We start from the raw sequence: 12,300 nt of genomic DNA, 5'->3' as shown, positions 1-12,300 counted from the left end.
GGCGAAGAACAGGCCCAGCAAGGAACAAGGCATTTCAGCTTAAATGGACGGCACACCACGGAGCCCCCCTGCAACTCTGGCAAAGGTTTAAAGTCTCGCTTGAATTAGTGGTCATTTTGAGTACCAGCTCCCCTACTGGCTGGCTGGCTGTTGTGCAGAGTGCAATAGTAATTTCCCTTGATAATCTGCACACCCCACGCCCCCAGCAGTGCTCTAGCTAGGATTCTGGACACATAACCAAGGCACTGGCTGAGACTCGTTCTTGCTTATATTCTCTTGTAAGGAGACGCACTTTTTAGCGTCACTGTTTTCAGGCAAAAGGTCGGAAAATGGCATAAAGTAAAGGCTGTATCACTTCAAATGAGTATTTGCTAGCCAAAGGCAGGCATCTCCAAAAGGTGTTCTACAATCACAGACATGTTCCCCCATGCGTTGGTGGGGGGTAGTGAAAATGTCTAAGGATGATTGAAGGCCACAGTCTGGCTCGGCTCCTGCTATGCAAACTCAATTATAAAACAAGGGCGTATTTCCTTTATGAAATATATTCTCTGTTATACGAGGTGACCAGCTACAGCAAGTATTTACCTATGCATTCTTTATTCTATACAGTGAGGCGCGCGGCCTGAAGATGCGTCAAAGTGCTAGCATTTTAAGAGTGAAAGAAAGGAGGAGAGGATGGCAACACAGTAATGGGTAGATTACACATCTTTCACAGAAGGCCAGAAGCCATTATTCCTGGATGACCAATATGCAAATATGGGGAGGGGCGGAACCTGTTCGGGGGTGGGGGGGAGGGGATTTGGGAGTCCCATAGTCCTTGAAAACAAGTGCAGAGTTGAGGTAAGTGCCAGAGAGAACGGGGCCTAGGAGGGAGCCAGCTTTAAGTAGACTCGACACCCCGTGCAACGTTGCCCAAGGAAAGGCATTAGGTACTTTGGTAGGAAGTCAAAATGCCAACATTCTCTCTGGGAATGCCGGGAAGAACACGTGGCTTTTTCAAGGCGTCCCTAAATGCAGGTGGACCTCCATGACAAGTGCACTGTCCAGGAAATGTCGTACGTGTTCAAGGCAAAAGCCGAAAGACCTCATGCTTCCTCTCGTCAGTTTTGAGCCCCCTACTCAGTGTTAACATTTTCTTTGCATTTCCGGTACTATAGTATGACCTTAATTTCAGAAAATATCCAAATTACAGCTGTCACACTAATAAGTGCAGCACTTGATATAATAGTTTCACCTTACAGAAGACAATGGGGGTCATTACGAGTCGGGCGGTAGGGGATACCGGGCACCGGTAAGGAGACCGGTGCCGGTAATCCCCTACCGCCCGATTCCGAGGTCCCCTAACGGGAACCGCAAGGGACCACACGTCTCTTAAGGGTCCCATTAGGGGACCAGGCCGCTAATTACAGGCCTGCCATTAGCAGGCCCGTAAATAGCGCCTTCCCCATTCCCATTGAGCCCTATGGGGGCTCAAATGGGAATTGGGAATGGTTTGTTCAATGGGGACTTACCGGTCCCGCCAGGTTCGGACTACACCGGTAAATTCCCATGGAACAACACCGGACTCGGACCCGTTATTGGAGGCAGTCATGGCGCAAATAGCGCCATGACTACCTCCAATCTCGGAATGAGGCCCAATGTCTGCAAGGAATATCCATTTCTAGCTTTAAGGATAGAAAGAAAAAGCTCAGAATGTTTTTCTTCATCCACTTTCAGCAGTCAGGTTGTCAGAGACTGAGATCCATAGGGTCTCTGTGCCAGCATCACTTAGACAAGGGTGTTCCTCAGAACCTCGTGGCCAGAGAGCCTCAGAATCCTATTGCCTACGGCAGGGGTCGTATTTGTTCCTTTACCCATTTACTTCTGAGTCACAGGCCCTGGGGTTAGAACATCGCAGGACACTCAGATTAGGAGGGTCACAATATCAGCCACCTCAAACAAAGATTGACTCCTTGAATCCAAACCCCTCGCCCACAAAGGGGAACTGAGATGGAGAACTTCTAAAAAAAAAATAAAAAAAAAATGAGGTTTTCAGAATCAGAACCACTCATACTAAAAATGCTTCCGAATCTAAGATTCCCATAATACACGTGCCTCTGAAAAACAGCCCCTCAGACTAGCAAGATCTTGCTGTCAGTAACTTTCAGACCAGGAGCGAACCAAGTCAAATACAAAGTCGAGTAGAGCTGGGCCCTTGATATTATGAGGATGTCAAAGCCAATCAGTATAAGAATATAAGCAATGAGAGACCCTCCAAAAGTGGTTTAGTAGAAAGTCAGTCCAGCAAGCCAGCAGATTTACACATAATGGCAGATTTACACACACTGGACCTCATTACGAGTTTGGCAGTGCAGGAAAAATGTAGAGTTAATCCATTACCTGATTTTTTCCTGCACTGCCAAATTACAAGTTTTGGTGGAATTACCACCAGCGGAATTACATGAGTGGTATTTCTACTGATTTTTGGAGGAAAAGTGTAGGGCTCACCTCCGGCATGATGCCTCCAAAAATCTCCAAAGGACTACTCTGAACTCTAGAAAATGGGGATTCACATCACCTACCACCACTTGTAATCCCGTGGTAAACCCACGACCCAAGGGGCGGTAACAGTAATTCTGTTGGGCATTATTCCAGTGGATTGACCACGGCAATACCGCCAAACAATGTTAGCACTATGATATGCTAGGAGACCTATTGTTCAGCAAGGAAGATGATAAAACGTTGTCAAGTAATCGAAACAAAACAAAGTTTTCGAGAAAAAAAAACTCTTCCCAGTCCTCATCACGTACTGATAATGGATCAGATATCTGCACCAGGGCTACAAAACCGCACCGATGGAAAGTATTTGAGCTCCTAAACAAAGTATATACCGGTTTCCTGTCGCCTTTTTGCATTTGAAAACCTTAAGCATCTGTGCGTTTTTGCTGCTGACATATGGAGGCCGGTTTTCACAGCTGTAGGCAAGGGCCATCCCCATACAGAATTTAACAAGCATTGGCAATGCCAACTGTTTGGGCTTATGTGTAGGCATGGGGACGGCACTTGTCAGGCACTGCCAAAGTGGTATTAAATATCCATTGATGGTAGCAGGTGCAAAATGGCTTAGTAAAGGACACACATAGTGCTTATAGCTTATAATAGACTGGCTGAAGGCCAACATGGTTAAGACCTTTTTATTACATCAGTAACACCTTTACCATTCCAATTAAGTTATTAACTCTCAGAAGACAGCTTTGAGAAAACACTGGCAGGCACTTCGAGTGCAAAGTTTGATGGAAAGGCTTGATTACATCAAGCTCAAAGAGTTCCCATGAGGATGTGTTTTGGGCGGGGAGGGTTAGGGACTTGGAGGAATTAGTGCAGCCATGGACAGTCAGTGGGTCACCAAAAAGCTTTGTGTCCTTCCTCATATGCCATTTCTCCCTATCTTTACTCTAATGCAATCGCTTTGACGCATAGCGCCACCTAATAGCCCAAACTTAAATTGGAAACCTCTGCACCTCTATATCTGGCCTTGATGGAAAACAGGAGATAGGCAGACGTGCACAGATTATGGTGTGGACAGCTTGTCTGCAAGAAGGTGTATCTGTCAGAGCTACAGAGAGATGGGAATAACACACACACACACACACACACACACACACACACCCCCCCCCCTCCTCCTCTGCCCCCGACCCCCCCCCCCATAACTCACCTGCACATCCTTCCAGGTGGTGATCAAACTGTTTTCTAAGTCCATCTGCGTCACCTGATCCTCTTCAATCTGGAAAAGAGAATGGAGTGGAGTTAGAGCACTATCAGTGCTGTAGACGGGGTATGCCATGAATGCAAAGCCCCTCCCGCAGCCCCGCCCCCCCCTTCGCTATCCCAGGGCCCAACCTGCCACTCTGGCCACAGCTCAGGCGTGCTAACTGGGTCAGAAGAGAGCGCATATTTGTTCGTTTGATGGAAAAAGGAAAAAAATGAATCAAACGTTTGTTGTACGGCAATTTTTATACACAGCAGGAATAGAAATGGGCTGCCCTTGTGTCAAAAATGACTATAAATGTGTGACTTATCACACAGTCAGAAGGAAGTGTGGAACGTTTTACAAATAGTACAACTCATTGGGTAGGGAGTCAAACCTGAAATAAATAACCAGTCTTGGCTTTTAGGCTTCCATTACATTGCATTCTGGTGCTTCTAATCCTGTATTTATAAAGCGTAAAGGAATGCAACATTAGGCAACACTAACACAACTTGATCTGAGAGCTGTGTTTCAGCACATTTTTGCATAAGAGGAAGAATGAAATAGTCGGGCGAGATAAGTGGGCAATAGCTTTTCTACATTACTAGATTTAGAATGTTTACATTCAGTTATAGACCGATTACTGTTGTGCATAAGAGAAAAACATGTAACTATATCTCCATGCACGTCTGCATGCATGTATGGGATTTATAAAGCACAAGCTTAGCTACAAAGTGCTAGGCAAAACAGACTGGGCAGAGAGAGAGGGGGGTCGGGCATTAAGAGGGTTCATCCCGTGGGGAAAGGTTCACATATGCATAGTACTCCAGAGATCTTTACAGGCGCAGAATGCATTCTTTAAAATTCTGCCTGATTCCTTGTTGACTTCACCCTTAGACAGTACATACCATTTCGATGGGCAATAGTGACTCATTTACAATGCACTGAAGATATCCTTTGCAATCTCCATTTGTGGTGGAAGCATGCAAAGGAAAAGGCTCTGGTTAGAATGTTTATCCCCTAGTTAATGTGGAGCGCTACCCCAAGGCCCACGTGTAAACGTGGCAGGCCCACTCCCTGGCGACACCGCCGGACACCCTTGACATATGAAGCCCCACGGTCAGCTCACCCCAATGTTCTGTGTGTTGGAAGGCTGCCACGGTGTCGAGAGAGGACAATCGAGGGTAACGGGGGCATTTCCTTGCATGGCGTTGGCTCTGCTTTGCTGGTAGGGCTGGGGAGGAGTCGGTTGCATTTCCGGCTTAATGAAAGAAGGGTCCATTCAGGGAGAGTTCATTCTCGCGTCTGGGGAAAGCGTTTGAGACCATGGCCAGCGGTCCCTCATATTTAAGGCAGTGACGTTTTAAGTGCGGAAATTATGAACAGCGACAGTTTTCCTCACATAGTACTGCATGAAGCTACAGCTGTAGTGTGTACTATTAGTAGCCGGGGACTGGGTGAGATTCACGGGGTCACTAGCCGGATATCCCACATTACCTCCAGGTTGTGTGACTCACACCAGTTCACGTTGTGGGCACATGGGCTATTGAGTGGCCCGATGTTGGCCATCATGCCATTTCATGTATGGGCTAAGACAGTGAATACAAAAGAGGTTTATGGCAAATATACGTACACACATAAGTGGTTTTTTGCTATAACTTTCCTCAATTCTGTTGAGCTTTTGGTGGCATCAGAGGTTGCTTTTCATTATTTCCATTTCATGCTCTTTTCATTCTCTCCCTGTTTTAGTTTGTGCTGCAGTTTACTTTCGTTTTGCTCATACTTCTCAAGCCTCACAAACATCCTTTAATGGCCCGCTTTCCCATCCTGGCTTCATAGGTTGAGAAACACCCATTAACTCATTTGCCAACTGTCCCAATCCGGGATTTCATTTAAGAAAATAAGGCTTTCCGTGAGTTGCTACTTTGATTTACTTAAACTGAACAGATTGAACTCTCACCGATAACAATGATATTTTTTTTTAAAAAACTGGACTGGAAAACTGACATCCTGGTGGCATGGAGTAATCGGGTCCTTTTATGTAATAGTTACAATTTCATGTTCCGAGCCAGGAAAATGCTTTCCAATCACAATCTAACTGCTTAACCTAAGCGTCCAATCACAATCTAACTGCTTAACCTAAGCGTCCAATCACACTGTAGCTGTTTAACCTGAGTCTCCAATCACAATCTAACTGCTTAACCTAAGTGTCCAGTCACAATCCAACTGCTTAACCTAGTGTGTAATGCTGGTCCAATCCCTTTCTATGATTGTGCTGCACAGTCTTGAACAGTCAGGGGTGGAAGCCCTCATAAACAGGCGAAGTTCCAGGGGTCTCATAGGGACACATCCTAAAAACTGTAGTTTCAATAGAGAGATCACTTCCATGTCAGTGTTCAAAGGGTTTTCCTAGGTTGAAATAAAGAGATTTACACATGAAGTGTGTTATGTAAGATTTCCATCTTTATGATAAATCTTCCTGACCCCGTCAACCCCAGAAATGTTTGCTTTTACTTGGCGATTATCTTCCCTTGTCCCTGGGTGAATGGGAATCTTTTATGGGTGACCTTTTTATGTCCCTCCATATTGTGTGATTGGAATTATAGTTTCCAAGAACTTTGGACTGACTGTAATGTACTATGGCAGGACATAGCATTTTAAATGGAGTGGCTTCCTTTTTAATTCTCTTATTATTTCTTGGGTGATCTACTATTCCCAAGAAGTAAAGTGGGGTTCACATTCCCTTTGCATTGATTTAAGTGAGCTAGCACACCCCACCTTATGTGGTGTTCTGGGGGAATGCAATGTATCCCCTTTCTTACTTATCTGGTAACATTTTTGTTACAATTGCAAGTTTACTTGAATCGCTGGTGGAGGTGGTTTTACCTTAGTGACTTTTTAGTCTTATTACTCGCAGGCTGCTAAATCAGCCTTGGTGATGCACAGAAGGGCCACCATGCTGCTAGAATGGTGGGCTCCTTCTTATTTTGCCATTTCTCATTTGCTTTTTGTGCCTGAGATCTTCCCCTGACATTCTATGTGAGAACGACTTCAGTAAAAGTTTTGTCTTCGGCGGGAATCCTTTGTGAGGGTCTGAGAAGGCAGGAAGCGAGAGAGGAGTCCGGAACTCTGCAGCCCTCTGTCTTTCACCTTCCCTGAAAGGAACCACGTCCCAATGGGGGGGGCTGGCTGTCCTGATTGGACAGCAAGAATGCCCTTTCTGTAAACTTCAGGGAGAGAATGCAGAAGTTGTGCTGTAGTTCCTGATGAATACTCTGAACCTGGAAACTGCTGACAAGTCGACCACTGGAGCTGAATCTAAAGAGGAAGATGAAGAAAAGACATATGTAGTGATTTCGAGCGACTGCAGAGCCTGCTGTGTAACCGAAGCCTGATGTAACCCTTCCTTCCAATCGACTTTGGGGTCCCGAATGCGACTCCTACGCAGAGGCTGGTGAGATCCACTAGTGTCAAGAGGACATGCAGTTTGAGCCATCCCATGACATTCTGTGACCTTACTGGGCTGCAAACCGCCAATACCCTAGGACCTCAAGCCTGAGTGTAGTGCATGGTCTTCCGAAATCCAAATCCATCCAAAACTTTGGTTGACTCCTGCTGGATCTCCAGAGACATGATTCCATCCTTGAAATCCCATTACCAGAGTGCAGGCCCAGATTAGTGCAGAGAATCCGACTAGCGATATTTGGTCTTCATCTGGCTGCTGTAAAAAGGCGCCAAATCCACAGAGCCGTGAGAATCCATGAAGCATTCTTTGCTGGAAGCCTCCACTGACGACTGCTGCTGAAAGTTCATAGCCAGTGTCCAATTGTTTCATCTCCAGATCAAGAATCTTAGAACCGGGTCCTGTGCTGCTGCTTCCTGAAGGCATCACCCAGAAGCTCTTCTTTTCTCCTAAGGTACTCTGTGGGATTGGGTAATAACTTAAGTCCGGTGTGCATCCTGTGAGGCTGAGTGGGTGATTTGTGTGGTTGGGAGTTTGCCCATACCACTTGCCCAGGCCCAATGCTGGACCGCACTTAGGAAGCCTTCCGTGAAGTCCCTGAACACTTTAACTAACTCTGACGCTAATACTTATTTGTTTGAGAAGATATCCTCTGGAACTTTGACTTTCCTGCAAGTGAAACCTATCCTGACTTGCCTGCAGCTGGTACCTAGACCACTAGTGTCCCTCTTCTGCCTCTGAGAAACCCGTACCATAGACTAGGGAAGGACTTTATAAGATTAGGATTCTGTCTTGAAAGTATAACAAGTGTAAAACTACTTACTTGCTAAAGAGGTTAGTGTGGTAACTGTATCTCCGTGAAAGAAGATACAAAATGTCATTATGTTTATGCTTACCTTTGAGTTGCATTCTGCCCCTCTAAAAAAGTGTTTTAGTTGCTTTGAATGGTGTTTCCCCCCTTCTGAAAAGTAATAGGTTTTGGGACTGTTTTAGAATTCTTGACGGAGTGAGTGTAAAAGCTCACCAACAAGTTTTACATACCTTCAATAACAGATTGTCATTCTTAAAGTGTACTCTTGGGGTTTGCTTTCCCAGGTCTGCTGTATACAGATCTAAAACAGTCTTTGAGTGAATACTTAGATTTGAGTTGCTTGTATATAGGTCTTACTCACCTTAATTAGCTTCTGCTCTTCTAAACTTGTAACCCTGGGTTGTGCTTCCCTGAATTGCTGTGGTGCTATTCTAAAATAGTTTCATAAAGTTCTTACTTACCTTAGAAACTGTATTATACACTTCTTAAAAGTATAGTGGGTATAACTAGCTAATATGTAGCGGATAGTTTATGTACCAATAGGTCAGTTACTTACCTTGAAATACATTGTGTCTTTCTTAAAATTTAATTGGGTTTTGATTTCCCTGAATTGCTTAGTGCATTCTAAAATAGTTATTGAATGTTCATACTTATCATTGAGTAGCTTAAGGCCCTCCAGAAAGTATGTGAGTTGCATTACAAGCTCTGACCTGTGTTCTACAAAGTAATATCTGTTACAAAGTATATACTTGAAACTGGGTTGGTTTATTAAGTGATTTCTTTAACTGAGTGTCATTGCATTACTGACAGGATCTATTTCACTTGAATTACTGATGATATTCGAAAAGTATATCTAACCTGGTTTTACTCCCCATGAATAGCGGACTGCCATTTTTAATGTGTTGTAGGTTTGACTCACCTTGACTACTGATTCAAGTTTATACTTTTGGTTGTATCCCATAAGTATTGAGTTGGTTCTTATAATTGTGTTTATATTATATGTTATAGTACTTATTTCCCCAAGATTTATCTGAGCCTACTTGTATTTAAAATAAACCATTTATTTTTACAATACATAGTGCTTCAGTGTTTCCTGGACCATATGTATGCTACAATTTCTTTGTACCAAGGTACCGTCCTCTCTCCCTCCTAACATAAGCCTGGCTGCTCTCTCCATGCTACCCACATTCTCAGGTGGTACAGCCTTATACTAAGAGTGGAGCGTTTATACTGCCTAAGATATGGATTTTATGAAGTCTTGGTAGCATTTTAGAAAAACTGCCCTGACAAAGTTCAAAGTCGAAGCAAACGCTCTAACATGAGATGAGCTGATGGAAGCCTTTGTGGTTGAGAGTAAAGAGTAAAGTTTGATATGTGGAGTGGTAAAGGTCAGACCCTGGGACTTGCCACTGAAATAAGAAGTCACATGTTCTGTATGGGTCTTTTAAGGCTGGGATGAGGCTAACTGGATACTTGTTCTTGTTTTTGGTAGCTATATGTGTTGTTGAGAAGGCAACCATGCTGACGAACCATTATCAGACAGGGAAGTAGCATGAGAGAGGGCAAGAGTCAGCTTGCTCATAGAGCCTGAGCAGACTATCGAGAGCAGAGCACCAGGGAAAAGCAAGCTGGGAAGGGAGAGGGCATTGAAGCAGTGTTTGTTCCACCACCTGATACTTTAATTGGGGGAAGGACAGCTGACAGACCTGACAAAAAAGGGAAGCCAAACCTTTCTTAGGACAGAGTGACAATGCTGACTAAAGGTACAATTAGTCCACACACACATCTCTAGAAAATACACCAGAGACACTGAGATAATATAGAAGTTATAAGGTCACACATAGAAATCTATCAGGTCAAAATTAGTACTTGAGGTATAATACATAGTATTACAATGATACTTACTATATTTTTTATTTATTTGTATTTATTGGTTGTTTGTAAGGCACATATACAACAAATGGTGTTTCAATGCACCACAACACAAAAAAGGTGGGGGGAGGGGAGAAAAATAACAGTAACAGCACTACTAGGTCTTGTGACATTTGGATTGTGCAATTGCAGTAACAAGAAGTGAGGGGGGGTGAAGTGCCAGTCTGCACGAGCACAAAGTGCTAAGGTGGGAAGGGAAGTGAGTGCAAGTGAAGGGGATGTGAAGGAGGGTGGGAGGGCATTGGGGACTAGGCGAGTGCTTAGGAGCAGCCAGGAGGGCAAGTGCCAGGGAGTTTCATGGATCCACATGCTAATCGTGAGAAGGAGGGGTGAACTGAAGTGGGGGGGCTGGAGCCAGGCAGCCAGTCACTGTGGCAGATGGGGGTGTTAGCAGGGGTGGAGGAGAGGAAAGGAAGAACAGAAAAGGAGGGTCTAGAGGAGCTTCCAGAACTTAAGGAGAGGGGAAGGGAGACCATTCCAGAGGGAGGCTCCTGCAGATTAGAGAGATCTACATCCCACTCTCTGCTTAGTGAAGCATCTAACCTGCAGAGAGTTGGAGCTAGAAGACTGAAGGTCTCTAGCTGGGAGGTATTTAGGGAGAGCGAGTTGGATGTAGCGGGGTCCCAGGCCCCAAAAAGTTGTGTGGATGAAGCAGAAGGTCTTGAATTTGATCCTAGCAGCAACCAGTATCCAGTGGGAGATTGTAAGGCTGGAGAGATGCAGCCCATGTGCTTGAGGCCAAGGAGAAGTCTTGCAATCCTATTCTGGATTAGTTGAAGGGGGCAAAAGGAGGAAAAAGGAAGATTGAGGAAGAGGGTGTTGCAGGAGTCCAGTCTAAAGAGGACCAGACCAAGAATGCCTTTGAGGAGTTGCAGCTGATAGTGCACCTTCTTGGCAAGGTCCGCAATATGAGGAGAGAAGGAAATAGAGGAGAGAGAGGAGTCAAAGATGACACCAAATTTTTTGCCTCACAAGAGGGTGAGGTGGGGCTTGATAGAGGGTGGCCAGAGGGCAGGAGTTAAGGAGGGAGCAGGGGTCCCAATAAGAAGGATCTCAATCTTACTGGCATTAAGGCAGAGATCATTGCAGCAAACCATACCTGAATAACATTCAGGCAGTCAGGGATGAGAGAGGAGGAAGGGGATACCATAGAGGGAAGCTTGAAGGAGAGCTTTGTGTCGTCTGCACAACAGTGGAAGTGAGAAGGGAAGGAGGAGATCAGATGGGCCAGAGGGGCGGGTAGATGTTGAAGAGCCACAGCAAGAGGAAACCACCTTGAGGGAATGCCGCAGATGGAGAGTGTGATAGGGGAGAGAAAAGGACCCAGTTAAACCTGGGAAGGATGGTCGGAGAGGAAACAGGTCAACCAGCCAAGTGCTAGGCCAGTGATGCCAACGGTGTTATGGAGCTGATTAGTTAGGGTATCATGATTTACCATGTCAAAGTCAGAGGAAAGATCAAGAAGCATAAGAACGGATGGAGAGTTGGAATCGAGATTGGTAAGCAAGTCTTCAAGGGTGCTCAGTAGAGCAGTTTCTGTGTCTTTGGCTGCTCTGAAGCCAGACTGGTGGTCGTGGAGACAACCATCAGATTCTGTTTGTTGGATCAGTTGGGGGATGACCAGCTTCTCCAGCAGTTTGCCCAGGAAAGAGGTAATGGATATAGGGCAGAAGTTAGCAGGGCAGTAGTTAGCAGGGTTGGAGGGGTCAGCTTTTTGAGGAGAGGATGCACAAGGGAATGCCTGAGGGGTAGTGGGAAGGAGCCATTGGCAGAGGAGCAATAACAGAAATCAGCCAAGGCTGGCACAAGGGAGGCACTGTTGTCTTTGATGGTTCTGGAGGAGCAGGGGTTCACCTGTTTGGAGGAGACTTTCATAGAGAGGATTTGTCTAGAGACCTCACCCGATGCTATGGGCGAGAAAGAGGAGAAAAGGAGGGGAGAGGGGGGCCGAGGGACTCCTGCGATCAGGGTAGGGATGAGGGAGTGTGAAGGGGAGTAGAAGAGAGTGAGGACAGGATGCCCTGAGTTTTTGTTAAGAAGTGGGAGGCCAATGAAGTACAGAGGGTCAGGGATGGCAAGGGAAAAGTGGAGACTGCAGTAGGATTGGCAAGTTCCTTGCAGATTAAAAAAAAAAATTCTCCCATGTTGTCAGTGGCCCCAGAGATGCAGGCTTGGATATTTTAAGAAAAAAGCAAATTGTTAAAAAGGACTTGCCTTAATTCACTGTTTAGATCTGGGCAAACTACAAGAGGTAGGCGCCCAACATAAATTAACAAGTGGTAGGGAGAACAAGGGAAGCACAATACCTACCAAGCAGGTAATGCCCATTATGGACATGCAGAATTCAGCAGTGTTCTAAATACACAG

General features: G+C 45.3%; 1 protein-coding gene across 6 annotated transcripts in view; it reads right to left on the bottom strand.

The window, feature by feature from the left end:
• ARAP3 (ArfGAP with RhoGAP domain, ankyrin repeat and PH domain 3) overlaps nucleotides 1-12,300 on the bottom strand; it is a 582,982-nt gene that overhangs the window by 80,902 nt on the left and 489,780 nt on the right. For all 6 annotated transcript variants that reach the window (XM_069654121.1, XM_069654122.1, XM_069654120.1 and 3 more), the window contains one exon: nucleotides 3,695-3,763. In XM_069654121.1, coding sequence (XP_069510222.1) covers nucleotides 3,695-3,763 — 69 coding nt within the window. The remainder of the gene's footprint in view (nucleotides 1-3,694; nucleotides 3,764-12,300) is intronic.

Source organism: Ambystoma mexicanum, chromosome 3q (assembly GCF_040938575.1).
Source record: "Ambystoma mexicanum isolate Mex_15411 chromosome 3q, UKY_AmexF1_1, whole genome shotgun sequence".
In the NCBI taxonomy this organism is placed as follows: Eukaryota; Metazoa; Chordata; class Amphibia; order Caudata; family Ambystomatidae; genus Ambystoma; species Ambystoma mexicanum.
Note: the sequence above shows the minus strand (reverse complement) of the source record. Positions and strands in the feature narration are given on the sequence as shown.